Consider the following 22,949-nt stretch of genomic DNA (forward strand, 5'->3'; position numbering starts at 1 on the left):
TTTGAAGCAGTTGGTGATGTGTTTGCTAACAGCAGGGCCTTATGCTGCTTGATCCAGTTTTGCCTATGTGGCAGCTATAGATATTCCAGACTAAAGAACTGATATTTATTGCTCATTCATTTCCACTGAGACAAGTCTGAAATGAGCCCTTGTATTTGTACTTAGTCCAGTAGTGGAAGAGAGTAAAAACAGAAACCTAATTCTCTGGCATGCTTCCTGCACCAAAACCCAACAGGCATGAAGGAGATGTGAAGCACATCAAGTAGGAATGGATGTGGTTTACTCTCCTGAAGAAGAAACCAGCCCAACAACAAACAGTGGACAGAAGGCAGAGAAATAGTATGCTGAAAAGTGAAAAACAAAGCACACACCCTCCACAGACAGCTGGAAAAAACCCATACTTCCCTTTGGAAATGAATTGGTTTTTTTATTGTTGGGTCATTAACAGCTAACAGGACTGCAGCCTTTGCTTACCCTAATCACTAATGAAATTAATTGACTGTGCAATTTTTGAGTTAAAAGGAGGCTTTATACAGGCCAGAGAAATCTCTCAAGAAGGGTTGGAAATACCTTGTGAACTGTGGTTATTTTCATACACCCTTTTTGTGTTTGTTTTGCAATATTTTTTTAGTTAGCAAATGTAGATAAACATTTTTTTAGTTAGTGTTTTTTAATTGATGAAAGCAGCACAACACAATTCTTCTTATGATATAAAAATAATTATTTTAAGAGACACATTGATATACATTATCTCATTGTAAAATGAAACACGAAGCCATGCCAAATGTCTTTGGATTATAATTCTGGCATAGTTTAACAATACAATAAATTTAGATTCCAAGGTTCCTGTAATTGTATAAAAATATCATTGTCACCCAATGTTAAGGCAGGAATTTCCAGTTTAGCTTTGAAGAGCCTGCCTTTACAGTTTGTCAGGAATTGTTTGTCTCCTCGTTGGTACTATAAAGCTAATATGGTGGGATTGAGCCTTGAGCTCAATTAATGAGCTTAATGTTCAAATGTGTTTAAACTCAGTGTTGAAATTTGTATATTCCTGGATTGCCCAGCTCTGTAGCCTACTTCTATGTGAAATTATAAACCCTTCAGCTCTATCAGAGGATAGGGTCTTGACTGCTGAAATTATTCTACTTGGCTAATAGATTTTCAGTCTTTTCTTTCAATTTCTTTTCTGTTGGAAACTGTGAAATATAACCAAGTCCACAGTAGATTTTTACATAGCACATATTACTCCACTATTTATACTTCCCAGAGTTCATTCTCTTCAGTGAACTAAACATTCTCCACTACAGAAAAGAAACAGTATTTTTCAGAACACATGTAATGTCAACTTTTAACAATTTAGAGCAAGGGAAAGGTAAATTGAAATAGTTTTGAATACTTGTCACATTTTTCTACTTAATTTCCAAGAGGATCCCAAGCTGAGAGAGGAAGCAGATTAACTGGATACCTGAATACAATCCTGCTTCACTTTTTTTCTTCATGTCTGTAATTTCATCATACATATTTATGGCAGTCATGCTCCTGACAACCAGTTTTAAAATTAATTTCTCAGTTCTTATTTTGATAGTAAAAATGAATGAAAACTTATTGTTTAACTTGTGAATTAGATTCACTTATCACAAAATGTGTTTTAGCACAAAAAATGAAGCCCAGCAAAGTATCATCTGTTAAACATATAATTTAAATGTTAAATGCCCCAATCAACATCAGATCTCAAACATGACTGCAAAATAATAGGATTTTTTTCAAAGCACGCATTTCTTGACTCTTTTCTTTATACAAAGTATCCCAGTATTGACCTTTCTCTTTCTACAGTTTCCTACATTCCATAGGAATTTCTTTCATTTCATACATTGATCAATGGAGTTACTGTTTGATTTACATCAGTCTTGATTCACAGTTTGTGAAAGATGTTTTTCTATGTGAAGATCTTTTAAAAAATGAGCCACTGCCATGCTTTAAATATTTTTTGTGAAGCTCCACTTCATTTGTCCCCAGCATTCTAAGGGTTATAAGACACTGTGAGGAGCAAAATTATTATTTTAGAATCACATTTAATAACTCTCACATTTTTAAGCATAGCTTTTGCAAATCATATTTAGAACTGAGAGCATTCCGAATTCTATACTTATTTAATATACTCTCCATGCACACATTTCACAACAAATTGTTTTCTAATACCAGTGAAATGAGTATATAATGTAGAAATATTTAAAGAATATAAGTAACCTCTTAAAATAATTACTTCATTTATGTATCTAAAATGTAAGTTTAGTTTTCATTCCCATCTCTTCAATGCTCACATCAGAACTGCTGAAGATGATAAAACCAGATACTTCTTCCCTGATCATGGAGTATAAAGCCTTCTAACACAGACTGCAGTGACTGCAATCCAGTGTTGTGTCAGGGTGCAATGGAGTCACAGTGTACACAGGAGGCGATGACATTGCCAGTGCTGCTTTGCAGGATTATCTTCCCAAGAAACACAATGTTTTGATTTCAATTGCCAGGCAAAAGGGAATGCCATGTATATCAACCCATTAGAAGGGTTAAAATACTTATCTCCAAGGAGGCTCATCGCATCTAGGAAGTTCAAGGCTAACCAGGGTGAGCCAAAGCTGGTTTGATCTAAAAATGATCATGATTTAAATGGAAAGTTGGAATAGATGATCTTCAGAGTTCCCTTCCCTTCCCTTCCCTTCCCTTCCCTTCCCTTCCCTTCCCTTCCCTTCCCTTCCCTTCCCTTCCCTTCCCTTCCCTTCCCTTCCCTTCCCTTCCCTTCCCTTCCCTTCCCTTCCCTTCCCTTCCCTTCCCTTCCCTTCCCTTCCCTTCCCTTCCCTTCCCTTCCCTTCCCTTCCCTCTTTCCTTTCCACCTGTATTTTCATTATTTTGCTTTAAAGGTAGGAAATAATCTTTTGTAGCTGTCATTACTCACTGTTAGGTCACTGTGAATATTACTGGGATTTTAAAGAGGACTAGGATGCACAAGTCCACTCTGAGAATTTTGAGACCTTATTGCACAAACTTTAATGCATGCACTTGAAGTCAAGAACCTGCTCCACTGATTTGCTAAGGAAGTAACATGACTTTAGAAATCTTGGAGGAGTGGAAGAGTGGTTGGATGCATTTCTTTTGAAGAAACCTTCATTAAAAGGTTTACAGAGAAGCTCATGGTGGTGAGAGGGAGCTGTAAACAACAAATGTGGTAAAAGAGGGTGAATAGGGCTTGCAGTAAAAAAGAAACAGGAAAGATGTCCTAGTCTCTTGGAGTGCTATGAAAATCCATGCCATTAATTGTCTGTTAAATGCCAAGGCCACAAACACCTAAACATTTATAGAGCCCCACTTGCCAGGTATTTTCCATCCTAGTAATTTATATGAACACAATCCTGGTCAGTGTGAAAGAACAGCTTCTCAAGTTCTGTTTCTATCAGTTTCAGAAGATATTGGACATTTTCAAGCCTCTTCTCAAGATATCAGTAGGCTGCAGGATGGTGTGTTTCAGACTGGTTCAGAATGGCACTTAGAGATGTGCCTTTTGGGACATCACCCCACTGAGGTGAGTAGTCAGGTTTCTAAAAGCAGGGACATGCTGAAATACTCTCCTGAGCTGTGGCTGTGATGTCTTCTTATTCATAGTCATCTCAGGATTAGAAAAGTAATGTGAAATTTCTGAAACAGATTTCTGACAATCAAAACCAATGGTGTATTTAAAAGGCTGAGCATCTTGGGCTTTTAAGAGGTAGTTTTTCTCTGTTATCTGGTGATATCCTCATTGTTCTGACAACAGAGTTTTATATTTTCTGGCTATATTTATGTTGAATTCACATCTCACTAAAGCTTCTCATATCTACAGCAAAAGAATCTTATATGATATCCTCACTGTGAGAAGTTAACAGATATCCTACTGATAGGCAGTAGCAACTCCCCCAAAAGTAAAGCTAATGGCTAAAGGATTATTTATTTAAAATGGAAAGAAAAGGCACCTTTGTGTGAAGAGTAACTAAAACAGATGTTTCTTAGAAAGAGACAGGTTGTCCAGCTCTGATATGGGATAATAGTGGATCTAGTTGTTACTGTGCTTCTTACAGAACTGATTTATCCTTGTATAATTCTTTGATGTGACTGCAACCAGTAGGAAATCAGACTTGTATTTCACTGATGATACACACTGTGGAATGAATCAGATAATGGAAAATTTTTTCCCAGCAGTAGGGAAGGTTTTTTATAATTAACCAGCCTGATATGGCTGTATATACTAACAGCACTCTAAGTGATATAGTCCAGAACATTTTGCAGAAGCAAATCAAGACAGACTTTATTAACATTTATGTTAGCTTTTCTTTCACAAATACCATTATTCTAGAAGAACTGTGGAGTAAATTTTTTCTGTTTTCTTGTTAACAATAATGTTTGTATCAAGCAACTCCTCTATGTTAGATTTATCAAATTACATGGGATTTTTGTGGGTATACAAGACATAGTCTTGGAGAACTATGATCTCAAAAGCCTTAGAATAGGTATTCCTCTGTCGCCTGTAACAGATAACAAAAAAGTTAGCAGATGACCAAGCAAACACTTTTAAAAAGAACTATAAATGTTTTAATCCTTGAAACAGGATTAAAGAAAGCACATGGAGAATGTGGAGGAAGAAAATGAGAAAAATAAGACAGAAATAAATACATGTACTTAAACTACCAACTCCCAGAAGTCCTGCAGAATCTTACTGAAAACATTATACACGCAAAGTATTACTCCAAGGAAATCTTTATATTGAAATACTCTGACTACTTTTGCATTTTAAGCATATATTGTTGCTTATAAAAAGCCAGCAGTAAGCCTAGAAAATGTATTGCAAAACTACTTGGCAAGAATTTACCTTCTTGAGATAAACCAGAGTGCATATCAACACTGATCCTGTGCTACTAGGATTTACTACAGAATTTAGCATATTGCAAGGGACAGACAGTGGCTCTGTGAGACGTCTTAATGTCTGACTGTGGTATGACTTTTTTAAGATTTATTTTTATATAGCTCAGAGGCAGAACATCATTGAATCATAGGATGGCTTGGTTTGGAAGGGACCTTAAAAATAATTCAGTTCCACGCCTCTTGCCATGGGCAGGGACACCTTCTTCTAGACCAGGTTGCTCAAAGCCTCATCCATACTGGTGTTGAACACTTCCAGGGATGGAGCATCCAAACTTCTCTGGGCAACTTGTGCCAGTGCCCCACCACCCTCACAGTGAAGAATTTCTTCCTGATATGTCATCTAAACCTATCCTCTTTTAGCTTAAAGCCATTCCCCATATCCTACCATAAAATGTATTTGTAAAAAGTCCCTCTCTATGCCTCTTATAAGCACCCTCTAGGTACTGGAATGTGCTATAAAGCCTTCTCTCTTCTCCAGGCTGAACAGTCCCAACTCTCTCAGTCAATCCTCACAGGAGAAGTGGTCCATCCCTCTGATCATCTTCATGGTCTTCTTTAGGACTGACTCAAGAAGTTCTAAGTCTTGCTCATGCTTAATTTCCTGCTTTTGATTATTCTGATTGATTATAGACTGTAGTAAAATGCTTGAAACACTGACAGTGGCATACCTTTAGGTGTGTATTTTTTGTCTACTTTATTTCATCATATTATTTTTTTTCCTATGTTTACCTACTTTTTATATAATTTCTTGCAAGAAAAACAGCAATAGCAATATTCAAAGCCAGTCTGACTTTCTAAATCAAACTCTTTGGCCATTGTAGAGTTAAATAAGAAGATCTATGGAACTCATAGTACATGCCATATTTATCTCATTTGAATGCAATTTAAATTGTTTGTACAGCTTCTCACAAAAGGTAGAAAGACAAATCACCTCTCAATTCTTCCAGTGATTTCACACTTCCCATGTAAGTCATCTAAGGGAGACAGATAATGGCATCTTACACACTTCTGGTTATTTGTATACTTATTATTAATAAAACACAAGGAATCAGGTACTTTGCTAATTTCATGAGACACATTTTCATTGCAGATAATAGAAATAGAAAAATTCAAGACCAGTCAAATCAAAGACTGCTTTGACATTTCTAAAATTTTTCATTTAAGACATTTTTTTCTCCTTTCTTCTTCAAGGCCCAAACTTTTATCAGAACTTCTGAAAAAAGTTGCAAAGTGTTTTTCCAACACATTCATAATCTCTTCAAATAGGTGGCTGAAAATGCTTTCTCTGATTAAGATCTTTTATGAAAGTCCTTTTGATCTTAAGAGTTTCTGAAGGTTCCCAGTCACTTAAAAAAATGTTGCCTGTGTTCAAAAATTTGTATGTATTTGATACACTAGGAAATCCATATTCATCTACGGAATTCATAGCAATTTTTATAAAGCACTAAGAATTATATTGGACAATCTAATTCCTGTGCAATGAAGCCATCTTTCCAAGTGTCTTGACACAAATGTGTGGACACCACTCCAGTGCCTACTGAACATTTCCAGCTCAAGCACAGAACAACTGTACCCCGCATTAGCTATATATTGAAACAGTTTGGTCATATCCCAGTCACTAATGTTGGAAAGAATATTGGCAGCATTCAGTAAATTCCATCTGTCCTTACTCTTTCTACAGTTTCTGTTTTCAAGGCAGTGCTGGGTCTTTATGATGCTGCTTTGGCCTTATCACACTGTGTGCTGATTTAGGGTCCAAGCTTGCAGAAAACAGCAAAGATTTCAATCCCTCTGGCTCCAGTTTTCCATTGCTTTTGTATACATTTCAGCATCCAGTTTGCCTGAATTTTCATTTCTAGCAGTTAATACCACATAGGCTACTCCTGTTTTTCAGGTCCATAGTTCTGATTTCTTTTTCTTAATTGATCTGACGAAGTTTTTATAATTGAGAGAGTTCTTTAAAAAGCCTATTGATTAAAGATTTTTAGAAAACATGTTAGTACCAAAGAACTTCTGCCAAAATACAGTCATGCTTCTTTTGATGGGTCTGGCATGCGATATAAAATTGGATACTAAACATAAAACTGTAACTGATTTTTTCAATTCACATGGACATCTTGAGTTCAAGACCTTGGGACAGTTCCATAACATAGAAATCCCCATTTTGTGACTGACACAGTGTTAGGAGTTAGACTCTCAGGAAACACAAATAAACTGGGAGATGTTGGAACAGGTTTCCAAGGTTCAGTAACATTCCAGAACTTACAGAGTGAAAGGGGGGAAATTGTTGAGAAAATGCCCAAGTTTCACTTTTCATTGAAAAGAAACATAAATTATTATTGCTATTGACATTTTTAAGAATGTTTTAAAAAATGCGTAAGCAAATATTGACTTAATCTAGAGCTAGATCTATAGAAAGTGGATTCTGCAACTCATTCTCACTTCTGCAGTCTTTCTGTAATGAAACTTGTAAGTGAGGAAGGCATAAGCCTTTATAAGGAAGGCAAAGGTACAAGCTGAAAAAACTCACATTTAATCATAGCAGGTTTGCCTTGGGCTGGGCAGTTTCAAAGGCAAGGATATATCCAGCAGCAATTAGACCAAATTTGGTCTGCAGTGGAAGTAAAAGAGGCAAAAAAAAGCTTAGCACAGCCTCAGCAGGTGCCAGCTGTTTTTCTGCACACCATGAGCCATGCTGTGTCAGCAACAAAGAAGGCACCCTGTTGCTGCCTCATGACATCTATTTGCTTCAGCCTTCAGTGGTGGCTGATGTCCAAGTCAGAGTACAAGAAAATGAGTAATTATGGAATAGACTGCCCACAGGGAAAATGAATCCTTCAAATCTTGCAAAAGCTTTGCATCTTTTTACTGGTCAGCTTGTTCCTGAAGGAACAAGAGTTGTATTCCTTCCATGTTTTAAAAAAATGTCCTTGTTTTGCTCTTACATGAATTTTAGCATCTAGTTCATCCAAATTAATGTTCGTTTCCTTTAGTAGTGACTGGAGACCATCTGCTGCAACCAAAAATTATTAGAAGTTGACAGATATCCAAAGGCAGCTTTCCTTCATTAATCTCTGCAGATCAACTGTTGCCCTCTGTATCAGACTTGTGTATCTTCACTCTGGGTATGTGGAGCACCTCCTCTCACAAATGTGCTGGTTTATTGCCAGGGGTCAGAGGTTTTACAGGAACCCTTAAGAAAATAAAATTATTTTCCCAACACAATGCATTGCACTCAACTTTTCTGGAGAAGAGCCATATTCAACTACTGCAAATCTGCCTTCACTTGGTTGAAATTCAAAATAATCAGGGGGAAAAGAAGCCAGTACCAATACTGAGTTCAGAAAGCAGAGGACAGGTTTTTTTGAAATGATCCAGACTTCAAAGTGTCAGTGTTCTACATACACAGAACTACATGCTTGAACAGTTGGCTGTAGCACAAAATGCTTCAATGCAGAGAAAGAGCAGGCTGGAAGCAGTTATAAATAGCAATTTCTCTCTGAACAACGTGGACATTCCCATATACAATTCCTAATGTACACTTTAATAAATGACAGTTACAATGGACTTGGTCAGTACTCTTGGCATGAAAAAAGGCCCTATGAATACAGACAAAACTGATCTCTGAAATACATCAAATTTTGCAGTTACAAGGCTGCTGGCTTTTGTTAGACAAAGTAAAGAAAACTTCAAACCATCCTTTTTTTTTTCGGTCTGCCAAAGACAGAGGTTCTCAAAGAGCACATGCCATTGCATCTCTCAAATTTCTGCTGTTGGCTATATTAAAATAACAGATACAAGACAGCAAAGCTAAAAATAAATTATTGCTAATAAGAAGGCAACATGGTTTTCTCTGGACAAAATATCATGCATCTATGTAAGTGTAAGCCATGCTACCCCAAAATCATTATGAGCTTCACACAAGTCTCTCTAGATTTTCTTGTTTGAAGTTATTATATTAGTAACAACAGTAATTATTAGTTTTCATGTTAATAGTTAAAATTACATTGCAAATCCATAGAAAATCTGCTTCTCTGTTTTGGCAAATAAGCATATTTTTTCTCAGCATGTAAGCATAAATAGAGCAGTAAAAATATGATGGAGCAGGGAATCCCAGGACCCAGAAAGATTTCATCATCATCATCATCATCATCATCATCAGTGACTGAGTACCTTCTGGCATATCTGCAATACAAGCTGAGAAAAACCCTCTCAAACCTTCTTCCACACTCCAGGTGGGACAAAGTTCAAACAGCACAATTGCACCAGGGATATCACACAGGACAATCTGTTAGGGCTTAGATTCCCACCATCCTGCCATTTCTATCTGACAAGAATTGGTGCTGGCACCATTGCTGCTCTGCAACCAAGGCACATAACAGGCACAGATTAATAATAAGGTAACATGCTGAAGTGAAAGTCTGGATCAGAAGATCATGCAATGTAACTACAGATCTCTGTGAGACAATTTTACAAATCATCCAGGTTGTAATCACTTCTGCTGTAGCAAAAGCCAGGAGGAGCTTTTTTTAGTCTGTGTTCAGACAGGTAACCAGGAAAGTGCTCTCTGCTATGTGTTAAAATCTGAAGATACCTCAGTAACAAAGAGGTTCACTGCCAGAGCATGGACAGAGACTTTATTGCTCTAGGACAGTGCAGGTCTCATGAGTGGAACATCTCCTATAAAAACAGTTCTAAGAAGCCACAGCAGGGCTTTCTCTCACTCCTTTTGGCAGTTGCCTTTAAACTTAGGATCTTGCCTTTGGTCCCTGCCTGTGTTATGTTGCAGCTGGCTAGTCCATCTCCAGCCACTAGTCCTGCTAACTCAGACCCAGAGCATTACCCAAAATCTTGTATTCCTGGCTTGACTTTCTGGCTCCCTCATCACTGTGGGCTTGTGCAACAATACAGACTCTTGGCTGAACTTGGCTACCACCATCAAACATACTCTGATTTTGCTTTCTTTCTGTGGAGCTGTGTCCTCGCTGGTGAGGTCACTTGTTCAGATGTTTGGCTTCCAGCTCCCTGACCACTGCAGAGCAGCCTGCCTTTGGTGCTCTCTGACAGTCTACACCTCTTGTCAAGAATATAAAAACTACAGTAACATCTTCCCAAGCATATTTTAAGAGCACAGTCATATTCATGACATGGCTTCTAAATGAAGAAAAACTATAAATGAAAAAAATCTTGTAATAGAGTGTCAAAACGTTCTTGTATCTAGAGAAACATGAAATGTGTCATCAAATTAATAAAAAGCCACAAAGAATTTTTTAAGTGCAGTAATTTGTCATCTTCAAAGACAGAATTCTGCTATGTAATTCTTTGTAAGGTCACATGGCTTTAAAAGTTTATATAATAAGAAATTCACATAAGAATTTATAAGTGATTTATATTACAACTAAGGCAGGCACAAGTCTTTTCCAGCAGTGAATTATTTCCAGTTTGGGAAGTACACACATATTTGTTTCTGAGTTAAAATTAGGAGAAAGCAGTACATAAAACGGTGGTACCGTTGTGCTAGGTTTTATTGCATTTTATGAATTTGTAGCCACCGAGGGAAGAAACATGTGTTTGTTTTCTTAATCTTGCAACATACTCTTTTTTGTTTATTCAAGCCTCGGTCCTTACAGGGCTGCGAGTAGCTTTTAGGAGCTGAATAAAGCACCAGTTTCAGCAAGGACTTATTGTTGGCTTTAAGTTTAAAATATCCATTAATAATGCAGGGTGGAAACCTTTCATAATGTTAATTGATTACACTAAATTAGAGTGCTCTCTATTTTCTGTGACATATGTATATAGCAGGAATAACACAAAATCAGAACAATAAATCACAGCTTAGTTCAGCGAGACACTGATATTTTAGGAGTCTAGCCCATTTAGGACAGAGTCTTCTGGGTCTGATTTTTTTTAAAATTTGAGGCAAGCCTGTCAAGTAGAATGGGATAGGGGCTCAAAATAATTAACTCTAGGTAACAAACTGTGTATTGGAATTAGAGGGGAAATTCTCCTCCATACTCTTCTGTATTGAAAAAATGAAAATGTATGTAAACAGAACATCAAAAAATGCAATTGGTCCTAAGTACTATATTGATCTTGCTAGTTGTATAGTTAATATATGACTTTTCATTTTCTGTCTTTAAACATGTTTCCATGCCCAGGATCTGTTTTGTTTTGAGAAGTACTTCTTGAAATTAGAGACTTCCCTTTTTGTATTTAGAGTTTATCTTGTGCTTCAGCAGAAGGACAATAACTCAGAAGCAAATGTCATCACAGCCACCACAAGAACAGATTTGCAGAGGTACAGTCTGCTTATGTCCCAAAGAGCTGAAGTTTGCGACTATAGTCACTGTGGCAGGGTCCTGCTGAGACTGGTTGCAACAGCTGCAGAGAAGGATGGGCCACAAAGTGCATGTTTAGTATAGCCTGCCTGGCTTTGAGCCTCTGAAAGGGCAGAGAGCAAGAAGGCACTGCTCTCTTAGAAGGGAGGACAAGAGCATGGTTTAAAGAGCCTCATGATCAGCAGGACCACGAGGAAAGATGAGAAGTCATAAGATTACAGTAACATATTCCTGTGTTCTGCTCCAAGATTTTTTTCCTAAAAGCATTCTACAGAATTTCAAAACAAAACAAAATGAGAGACAGAAGTGGAAATTGAAAGGGAGGAGAAAGAGGGAAATGAAGAAGTAAAAACAGAGAAAGTGAAAGAGGAAAGGGAAAAGAGAATGGGAAAAAGAGAAAAAGCACAATGCGGACAATGGAAAATGAAAAGGTTATATTTTTTGACCTATCTTTAGACAAATATGTAAAGTGGAAAAGGGTCATTTGATTCCATACAAATATTGGGTGTTAGTATTAACAGCCTATCTGCTCTCTGATTATTCTAACAAGGCTCACAAACAGCTAGGGATTAAGACAGCCAAGCGCAATCCAGGTCTTTTAGTATTAACTACACACACTCTCCTGGTCTTAGACTGCCCTTTTCTGTGCTCATGGTCAAGTCACTGAGAATCAGACTCAGAAACTAATTAAGTAGGTAAAGTGCAATTTTAAATTCCATATTTAAAAATTGCAGAAAAAAATAGTTTACAAGAGCCCTGTAAAATTCATCTAGTCCAATCTGCTGCTAAATAGAGGGCTAGCCTGAAGAATCATATTGCCAAAAGCCCTATCTAGTCAAGTTTAGAATACTTGCAAGAATGGAGGTCCCACAAACCCTCTCACCAACTTCTTCCAGAACTTAACTGCTGCCATGGCGAAGAATTTTTTTCCCACTTATTCAATCAAAATTTCCTTTGTTGCACCTTTCAGCTGTTATTTATTCTTTTCCTCTGTTTTGCCCTCTGAGAAGAGTCTGCCTCTGTTGTCTCTACCAGCACTCACATAGCGATGATGAGCACCATGTCATCACCTTACCCTTCCACTTAAGAGTGGAAAATTCTTGAGGTACAGAGTGGCTGAAGTGGTTATGAGAGACACCTAGGATCTACAAGTCAACAGTAATAGAACATTGAACAGGAAAAATTGACAAAATGGTGATGTAAAGAGAGAGAGGATGCCATAAATAAATGCTGTATACTCCAGGCTATTCTAGCTGCTTAATGAAAGTTTTATCTTGAGACGGAGAATGCCTTAAGTTTCTAAACTGGAGCAAGAGAAGTTCAGTTTGGGAGATCCACAGATAATGTGAATGTCACCCTCAATCTCTAGGCTTTCCCGACAACTTGCAAGGTAAGTAAACTGGCAGCTGAGAACTCTTCATGTCATGACAATTACAGAGGTAGAGAACCATGAGAAGCCTGTCAAACTGATCCACTTGCACTTCAAGAGAGATACAGGCATTAAAAAAAAGTTCCCCCCTGATCCTTGTGCAGATGTATTAGAATGTAGAGACAAGTGCTGAGTGTCTCCCCACCTCTTCTGGTTTCAAAATGCAGTTTGCTCCCTGCACATTCTGTGAATCAAAAATGTAAAGGCCAAAAGGAGTTGAAGGCACACAGTTGCCTCAGTTTCCTCAGTAAGGAAATTAACACTAACTGTCAATCACTTTGATTTATGGTGTTATTCTAACAGACTGTCCCACATGACTTTTCCTTCATGGATTTCAGTCTGCATTGTTCGTGTTGCAGTGATCTACATTTAGAGATGTATCCATGAAGAAAAAAAGCAGAGCTAAGCATTCAGACAGGGGGGAAACAACTTTTGTTCATATCAGATAAACATATCACAGCGTGATAGTTAATATTTCCGGAATACTTCAATGACTATGGTATTGTAATTATACACAGAATGGAGGGCAAGATAAAGTATTCATGTAGATAGTCTAGCTTTTCCCACAGCTGTTTTGGGGATTTGTACCAAATCATGTATTTCCTAGTGAAGTTTTTTCTGCTGACTGCATAGGAGCTAAATGAGACAGTAACTTCTTTTGAATGCTCTCTATGGAAATTCTGCAATGTGTCTGGAAACAATGTGTTTTGGAATAGGAGACTTAAGATATGAGTAACTTCAGTATGTCAGAGGGCTTGTAGGCAAGTATTCATTTAACACTTATACTGTAAATACGCAGGGGTGTCTGCATTAACTCCTAGTTGGAGCAGCATTTTTTTTTATGAAAACCTCTTTGTTGAACAAGTCAAAGCTTGAGTGAGCAAAGCAGTAACAGAGTTGCAACAATTCCATTCTATCTTTTGAAATTCTGTAAGAGGAGTGTGAAAAAGGAGCTACAATACTTCAGGTCACCAGTGGCTTGTTTATTTTTCCACTGAGAAAGCATCCTTGAAATTTTATGCACGTTTACACTTGTACTGAACACCACCCCACTCCCCAACTCATCATGTCTCTGGACCAAGAAGTTGCCATGTGGTACTTATTTGTCAGATTTGCATCTCATTACAGATTAATATTTCACTATAAATGCATCAGAAAAAAAAAACCACACTCAAAAAAACCCCTGAAAAACCCAACAAACAAAAAACACAACAAAAAATATAAACATAGAATCAAAGCCTTGATTATAATATGAGGCCACCTTAAGAAGTAATTTGAGTTCAGTCAAGTACTGTTTGGCAAAAACAAATGGAGCTATACACTAATATGTGATACTTTATAAAACATTAGCTAAAAACATAAAACTCTTTTATAGATAAGCGTTTTTACATTAATGGCATTTCACTACAATGACTAATAGGTTATTTTGATCAAGAGCCTGGCCTTTTCAGCTGAGAAAACTTGCAAAAATTTTATGTGTTTTAAATCTTTCCTGTAATCGCATGTGAAAGAAACTAAAAACAGAAAAAAAAAAAAGTCAAACCATGTGTGTTAAACTGCATTCATGGCTAGCCTGAACAGGATTAAATGTTTGCTTGTTTTTTTCAGTGAAAAGCATGAAAGGTTTCGAGTCATGTATACCCACACCCACAAGCACCGCAAAGTGGCAGCACTACTGTGGAGTATTCATTATAGATGAGTGGTTCCTCCTACCAAGTCAAGAACTGCACTGGTTTGGCAGTGTTGAAACAGATGGAACTGAACAGCTTTTGGAAAGTTGAGGACTAAGAAAAGCTAAGACTTTGTCCCTCTGAGAATAAAAAAGCATCACATTCACAGAAGTGACGCAGTGTACTAAGTTAGTCTGTAGCTAACCAAAGTGGGATGGTGGAAATAAAAATCCTTACTGTGGGGAGACACTGCTCCCTCACACCTCCCTCTGTGAGGCAGCTAATAAAGGCAAGAAGGATTGTTGACCTTATCAATGGATACTTTGATGGTAGGAGTTCCATTCCTATAAAAGACTTAGATTTTGCATAATTTTCCCCTCAGTTTGTTTTGTAGACCACCATGTACACATTGATACCTAATAATTAAGCAAGATCCCAGTACATTTGTTTCGACTGTCCACAACAACCCTTTACATCTGAAAATATACCTTCTCATGCAACATGACAGTGTTGAGCCAGGAGTCTTCTGTGGGACAGAAAGAAACAGAGGGACAAGCAGCAACAACTCTAAGTCAGTCTATTTCAAGAAATGTTGTGCCTGCAATATATGTTTGACAGCTATTAGTTAACAAATTAAGACATCAAACATACTATGATACAGTGCATATGTATAATGTGGGGACAAAAGGACTTGATACATACTGTCATTTGGTTCTGTTTCTTTGGTACCATCAAGGAAGAGAAAATAATACATCTAGAAAAGCTATATAGTTCTTTTCCAACCCTAACAGATCTGCCCTTTCTAGATGCCTGTTTTTCCCATGAGCATGGCTGGCAGTTCATGTTCTGCCTCAGTGGAGGACTATTCATGGCTTCAGACTTTCCCAGTGGGCTCAGGGGCTTAGTTTCCTAAACGGAAATCTTACCAGTAAAAAGTGAGGCAAAGAAGGCTTTGAGTACCAGGGCTGTTTCTATGCCTCTGTCACCAGATTAATTGCCCCATTTCATTTTGCAGCAGATCTACATTTTCTCTAATCTTCTTTTTGCTGATGGTATACCTGTGAAAACCTCTCTTGTTGCTCTTCTCTTCCCTGGCTAAATTTAATTTCAAATAGGCTTTGACTTTCCTGAGCTCATTATCATACTCTCAGACAGTGTCTCTGTATTTTTGCCATGCCACCTGACTCTGTTTCAAACTCTCCTATGCTTCATTTTACTGTTTGAGTTTACTTATATGAAGTATCACCTGAGATGAATCAGAGCTTGGATGCCACACTGGTTTATGTTCTGAAACTGTTTTTCTGCAAACCCATTTACAGGCTATTCAAAATATCCACAGCTTATGGGAAATTTTGAAGCATGTCTTAGAGCACTGTTCTTTTTTCTCAAGAGTCATCAATTTACTCTTTAGCAGACAGCACCAAATTAAAGTTATTTCTAGGTGGGTTCTGTTCTCCTGGAGTTAGGTTATATGTATCACTTGTAAGAAGGGAAGTGAATATAAAATGCAATGAGTAATGACAGATACTTTAGTGCCCTTTTAGTCCCCAGCTACCAAAAAGGTTCAGAGAAAATCAAAAGCTATATTCAGCTTTCCAAAGAAGCAGAGCCAGACATCATGACTATGTATGGAACTCTGATTTCACAGTTCAGAGAAAGGTATGCCATGAATAGGACTTGAAGTTAATCCCACCTGAGCAGTTACAAGTTACTATGATAGGAACTCTTCACAGCAAGAATTGGATCCAGTGGCAACAGAGGAGGTAGACTCAGAGTCATAAGACCCAAGAGGTTCCCAAATATAGAATGAACTGGCTGAAGCCCTTTCTTGTTAATATTTTGTCTTCTGTACTGAAGAGGAAGCAGCAGACCATGAGTGATGGTGCAGTTCATATTAAAAAACCTCATTGCTGAATCACTATTACCAGATTCAGGCTTCCATCGATTGCATGTTTGAAATAAAACACACTTGAGTGCCTCCAGAAAACCCTGGTTCTTCTCAGAACCCTTCAGAAAAACTTGATTCAGACCCTGGTTCTTCTCAGACTGTAAGACAGCCAAAAATGATTTAAAATACTGCAATTCTTTGTCAGGACACATTCAGGTCTGCCAGTTGCTTTTCCCAAGACTTTCTGACCAGAAAGTATCCTGAATAATACATCTGTCACTTCACAATCCTCATATGCAAATATATTAACACTGAGGTTTGCTCATTTTTCTCATTCTTCGGGAGAATTCTACCTGCATTCTACTCTCTGCAACATCTGTAAATTTCTAGGTTTGGGAGCAGGAGCTGCTAGAGATGGGAATATAATTAACCACAGTCTAAATTACTGGTTGATTTTGTTGTTTTATGAACCTGCTGCAATTGTGTGGGTTGGCCAAAAGGGAAAATATTATTTAAGGGCTTAAAATTAATGATGATAAATAGATATACTCTCTTAAATTATTACCATTAATGACAGACTAAATAAAGCAATCAGATTTCACTAAAATGTAAAATTTACAGTCTTTCTAGGTAAGGCACACTTGCATAAATTGGCAAAGCTACAGCATGTAATGGTCAAATCTGAGATACCACTAGAAGAAAAACCGAACTGACCCAAACTGGCTAACTCAGCAAAGGAAATGGGAAGAAATCACAGCCAAAGGGACAGGCAGCCTCCAAAACTAGTGGTTTATGTAGTAATTAACATGTTAGAATAAGAAATATGTTCTTTGGAACCCTTTGAATATCCCAAACACTACTACTGCAGTCAAATCTTTCCTCCTGATGCTCATTTACTGAAATGGTCCTTCAAATACCAAATGCAAGCACAATTGTGATTTTGAGCTCTATTCAGATCATGGAAACAACTGCTTACTCTAGACTTCCAGTGTGCCCAAGGACGCCTCCAGAGAGGAAATGAAGACAGTTATTATAACACTATATCCACCCCAGCTGGTTTTCTCTTCAGAGGCCTCAAAAAAAAAAAGCTATAAAAACCATCTTCTTTTGCCTGGTACATTCACTTAGGAAACATGCAGTATATTGTCCAAGAGAATTAACATGTAGAGGATGTTACACAGAAAATGAATCCATTTAGGAAAGTGACTGAATGGAACAAATTTTCTAAGTCAGGTTTGCTCTACTGGTGGTGTCAATCTCTTCAGCTACTGAAATAGATGACTCCAACTGAAACCAACTGATTTTCTGTTGTAAATGACTATGTTTTGCATGGAAAGGCCTTTTATCAACTATGAAATCAGGCTCAACTCCATGTTAAAAATATGCACAACAGCTGGTAACAGCTTGAAGATATGCCTGAAGGATCAGAGTGGCTCATTCAATTTAGACTCAATTGCAGTTGGATGGTGTCCAAATGCTCAGTCTGGTACAAGAGGATGTAATGCCATCTGAGTTCTCTTTAACAAGTAACTGTGCTTTATTATCACTGTGATTGTGTCCTGTCTTTGGAAAGAATTGGCTGAGCCATCCCTATCATATGTGTGATTGCACGTTTGACAGTCAGAGCACATACAGTAATTACTTGGTAGAAACAAGATTTTAAATGTATAGACATGTTTGTTTACACTCATTAAGTCAGTTCACTGTGAAGAGAAGCTCCGGTTCGCTGCTCGTAAGAAACATACCAGTTGATCATCAGCCAATGAAAGTCAATAATTCAGGATTCCTCCATTAAACTCAGCAGGTCATGAGTGCAAAGTTTATGTCAAGAGCCTAATGACAGCCTTTCTGTGTACAGAGGGCCAATGAAAGAGACAAATATTTACTTTACGTAAACTATTGCTAAGCATGTTACTTAGGCCAAGAAAGCCCTGTTCAGCTTGGCTAATAATAAAACCCAGATGTCAATGAGCTTCTTTTAGAAGCTCATAAACATCACAAAAACTGCAGAACCACACAAATTTACACTTTTTTCTCTATATTTTTTTTAAATGCCATCACTGATTTGACTGCACAGAGCTGAGAAACACTGATAACTGCCTAGACAGCCTAGAGGAATAAATGTCACTTCTGCAAGGAGATAGAGCAAGTCAGGGGGAGGTGTCTATCGCTTGAACTTCAGCAGGGTTAGCGTTGAGATTTTTCCTGCTTTAGCTCTCTCCACAGCCTGGGTGCTGGCATGTTCAGGGCTGTGTTCTGAGCACCTTCTATTCACTAACTTAATTTGTTGTTGAAGATGCAAAACATGGAAAAAGCAGCCAGAGTAATCAGTTTAAGTCAAGATACATTATCAGACATAATTAAGGGCCAAGTACATGCACTGCAAGGCAGTGCCAGATAAGACAGACCATACTTCTATGAACAGATAGATACATGCTTAATTGTCAATTGAATAAAAGAGAAGTGATGAAGTAATTTATTAAAACACCAACATATATTCAATCCTCCCACACAAACTAAAGTAGAATAGGGTACTGTATTTGCATAATTTGTGTGAACACAGGAGAAAAACTGCAAAAGCTCTTCATCATTCAAATGACACTGTATTTTGGTAAAGAGGAAGAAAGCATTTTATTCCATGCCTTTTTGTACATGTGGAATCCTAGCTGCAGTGATGTGGACTAAAACCTTTCACAGTGATAGTAAAAGCTAATAATTCTAACTCACAGAAACTGATGAGATTTCAGAACTCTAGTTTCACTCTGAAGCAAGATCACACTATTTCTTAAAGTTTTGGTGAAATAATGACCAAATCCCATCAATTTGCAGACTGTGCTACTGAATTTTAAGGTTCTGAATTAAATATTTCAGAATTTTAAATATTTTTTTTACAATTAGTAGTTTATTACTTTAAATACAAGGTTTAAAATACTTGGTTTTATTGTCGGTTCCATTCTACAATGAAAGCTATAGTCAGAAATTCTAGGAGTTGGAAATGAAAGCAGCACTTCCACTGAAACAAAAGGCCCAACATCTCGCAAGTTCAATAAAAAGTTAAACTTCAACCCAGAAGTTCTCAAACATTTTCAAAGTCTGCCGTCTGAATTCCCCTCCTACAATTTGGTACCATTCTTTCTTTCTTCCCCCCTTCTCCTCTGTAGGAAATACCCATAATCAGAGACAATTTCCTCAAGAAGAGCAAGACTCAGTCAAAATATTGTTCCTGATAGGAAACTGATTAAAATTTTCTGACTGTTCTTTCTAGTATCTCTCACAAAGTCCTGAAGGAGCTTAAGCCCTGTGCTGGAGATCTGCTGAGGCTTTTGATTTATTCAGCACCCTCATCCCTGCTCTGAAATTCAGTGCTCCCCTGGGGTAAACAGGAAGACAAAGATGGTGAAGGCAAAGATGGCAAGCTTTTCTCCTCTAAACTCTGAGGGCCACTGCTTTGTTTTCAGATTTGTAAAAAATAAGATACCCCTTCCACATCCCTCAGTGACTAATTCAATCCCTGAACAATTTTCTTGCCATTATTGAACCAACTCAAGAACATCCCAAGGTATTTTTGTCCTTTTGCATGTAGCCAGCACAGTGATACAACAGAAAGCACCTGCACCATTCCTGTAAAACCGCATTTACTCATTCACATTTTCTCTTTCATTCAAAGGAATTTAGAGATAAAAATCTGTGCTATGGGTAGATAGAGGGGAGCTGAGGCTCAGAAAAGCAGGACAGCATTATTCACTGGGCTGCAGAATCCTAGAAAGCAATAATCTAGAAGCAGACAGTGACAAAAAGGACACTGGATAAAGCATAGGTTTAGCAGCAAAAAGCCTGAATACCAGAGGGCTAATTCATCACTCGGTGTCTCCAAACATTTTCATCTTAAATATGCAGTTTATTTCTGTGCACTCTACTGCTAAAAAGAGCTGTGAGAAAGGAAAATGAGGCTGTTTCTCCAATAGTTATGCTGAAAGATTTAAATTATTAAACTCTTCTCTTCTTTATTTACAGGCAGAATTTATATTAGTCATGTATTTGCAGCACCAGAAGGAAAGGAAGATTATTCCTGTCTCTGGCTCTTGGTTTCAGGAGATGAAATAATTTAAACCAAGCATCAGGAAAATATGTTGTGGAATGGAAAGTGTGAGACCCCCATTATGTCAGGCACTTAAAATTCAGATGTAAAAAAAATAGTAAACATTTGGAAACAGCAGCTTTTGTATTAACAGATGAATGAATATTAGGCTAGGAGTATAAAGCAACATATTCCCAGAGCAGTCTCCAAGTCTCCAGTGATCTTAGGAGACTTGCAAAACTCCACTTGAGTCCTTCTAGCAGCAATAAGATTCTGCACTGGAAGAAACTATCCAGAAACAATAGTGATTATCTTTCCCACTTCAGACTTCTGATCTGACTTTCAAAGATTAAGATATTTGAAGGGCCAGATCTTCAGGTAATAGAAACAGGCACAGATCCACCAAAAAAAGAAGATGTGTGCCAAATAAATATTTGCAGGTTTTGTCACTATATTTGTAGTGCCAATGATCTTCAGTTTATTAACTTGTAAGTGACAAAATTTCATTCTCTCCTGTCCAGATCTCACTCATGCACTGTCATTCATCACCTCAAGAAAAATGTTTACACTTGAAGCAACAGATCTGCCTCCAGTGGATAGACAAAGTATTATATTTCAGTCACCATTCAGATACACATTTCTTAATTCTAAGACCTGGTTTCAGTTTGTTTCTTTAATTAACTTCCTGTAATACAGCATTACATATTTCTCATCTGTACAGTATTTTTTAGTGATAACCAATCTGTGGCTTTTTTGCCTACTGAAATAATTACCTGTGGCTTTGGCTCTTAGATGCCAAAGTGTCAGTGATCTATGACAGTGTCAATTAGAAAGGAAAAAATCAGTCTGAGTAACGATAAAGTCTTCATGCGTGATATCTACTTCCCATCAACACTTTCAGATGCTCCTATCACACAGTTATCTAGAGGTCATGTGCATAACAAACTCCAACTACTTTTTTTAAGACAGTAAAAAAGGTTTTTGATATAAATATCATCATTCCTAATGGCAATGTAATATATTAAGCTTTTTCACTTTTGTCAAAATTACATGTAAATTTTTTAATCAGCGTTCTCTCTCACTAGTTAAATGTGAAGCCATGCCTTTCAGAGATGCTGAGGAATTTGGCTCTGTTACAAGAATGTAAGATCTGAAATTACAAAAAGACTTTTCACTGAAAGTCCATAAAGTCTGGACTGGTAAAACTAAACATTTAATTCAAGAGATTAGAAAAATCTCAGTTTGTTCAAACACTTACCAGGAGAAATCTCTATGCACTGGAACAAGCATCACACCTATGTCTTTGCACTCACACCATGCCTGGCACATTCTTGATATGTCCACATTGACATATATATCTATCTATCCTAATTGTAAAAATATTCACTAGTCTGAATTTCTTTAAAGTACTTTCTGTTAATTAGTACACTTTGAAAAGATATTGAGAAAGCAGGCATGATAGGTTGCCTTAGGGCTGGGAACCAATGTATTTATTTCTTCTTATCCAGAATGAATGGGAATTTAAGCTTCCAACTCACAGCAGCTTTCATATATGAAATAATGAACAGTAAGCAGCAGAGAAAATGAAGATCTGAAATGCAGAGTCTCTTTCCATATTAGGAAAGCAAATATTAAAATTCTCACTTACTCTCAATTTATAAACATAATCTGGAGAAATCTTACCTTCTATAATCTGAGCTGCTGTACCAACATGGATTGACAAGCCAAAGAGCAGTAGCGACAAGTCCCAGGTCCACCAGGCATGCCTGGAGCAGGTGTGCCAAAAAAAAGGGGGGTGGGGGAAGAATGAGACCAAAGAGTGTGATACAGAAACACAAGGGGGAAAAAAAGAATTAGTAAAACTCAGAAGCAAGAGTTCTTACCATGAGAGCATTTTTTTCAAAGTCAGTTGAAAGAAATTAAGTGAGGAAAAAGTACAGTGCACATGAGTTTTATACTTATGAAAATAAGAAGTTAATAAAAACTGGAGCCTGCTGTTTCTCCTCCAACGTTCAGACACAAGTGGAACAAAGGCAGCACTCAGGCTCTCTGTGTGACTCACTGCAATTCACTGCTCCAGCTCTGAAATCTGATTCCGCGTAGATTTTCCTGTCAGACCACTGCCAAAAACTTCCTACTGTATTTATGGATGGACACCCCTAACTGCTGTACACCATCGCAGTGCTGTCATTGTCCAGCCTTGTTTTTAACCACTGTGTGCCCTGACAAACAGTAGCACATCTTCTCCAGCTTCCCCTCCCACTGCCCCCACCGGCTCACAGCCTCCACTTTCCCAATAAAACTTGACCTCCAACATCCTTCCATCCAGCATTACATAGGCAGCAATACAAATTCTTACATGGAATGGGACATTTCTCTGGCCATTTTAGCCAAACTTTATCCAAAGCAAGTTTTAAGATATGAGCAGAACTGGATAGCAGTTGAATGGCTACAAATGCCTGGGATTCACACCTGCACTCTCTTAAAGATTTTCTGTCACATACAGCATGTTTTGAAGTACCTCTTTTCTGTGACAAGCTCTCTAAGTTTAATACTCACATTTACAGAGGTTTACACCCTGCCTGTATTTTAA

At 37.6% G+C, this 22,949-nt stretch overlaps 1 protein-coding gene across 2 annotated transcripts in view; it reads right to left on the reverse strand.

The window, feature by feature from the left end:
- The window catches only part of COL15A1 (collagen type XV alpha 1 chain), a 118,713-nt gene extending 96,204 nt beyond the window's left edge, over positions 1–22,509 (reverse strand). Inside the window, exons 1-2 of one of the 2 annotated variants that reach the window (XM_085051758.1) lie at positions 22,240–22,509; positions 22,040–22,122 (exon numbers count right to left, since the gene is read on the reverse strand). In XM_085051758.1, the coding sequence (XP_084907884.1) occupies positions 22,040–22,122; positions 22,240–22,250 (94 nt within the window). In that variant the 5' untranslated portion in view covers positions 22,251–22,509. The remainder of the gene's footprint in view (positions 1–22,039; positions 22,123–22,239) is intronic. The other variant, XM_085051759.1, reaches the window with a different exon arrangement.
- Positions 22,510–22,949: the final 440 nt, after the last annotated feature.

Source organism: Lichenostomus cassidix, chromosome 2 (assembly GCF_008360975.1).
Source record: "Lichenostomus cassidix isolate B80296 chromosome 2, HeHo_3.0, whole genome shotgun sequence".
Classification (NCBI taxonomy): domain Eukaryota; kingdom Metazoa; phylum Chordata; class Aves; order Passeriformes; family Meliphagidae; genus Lichenostomus; species Lichenostomus cassidix.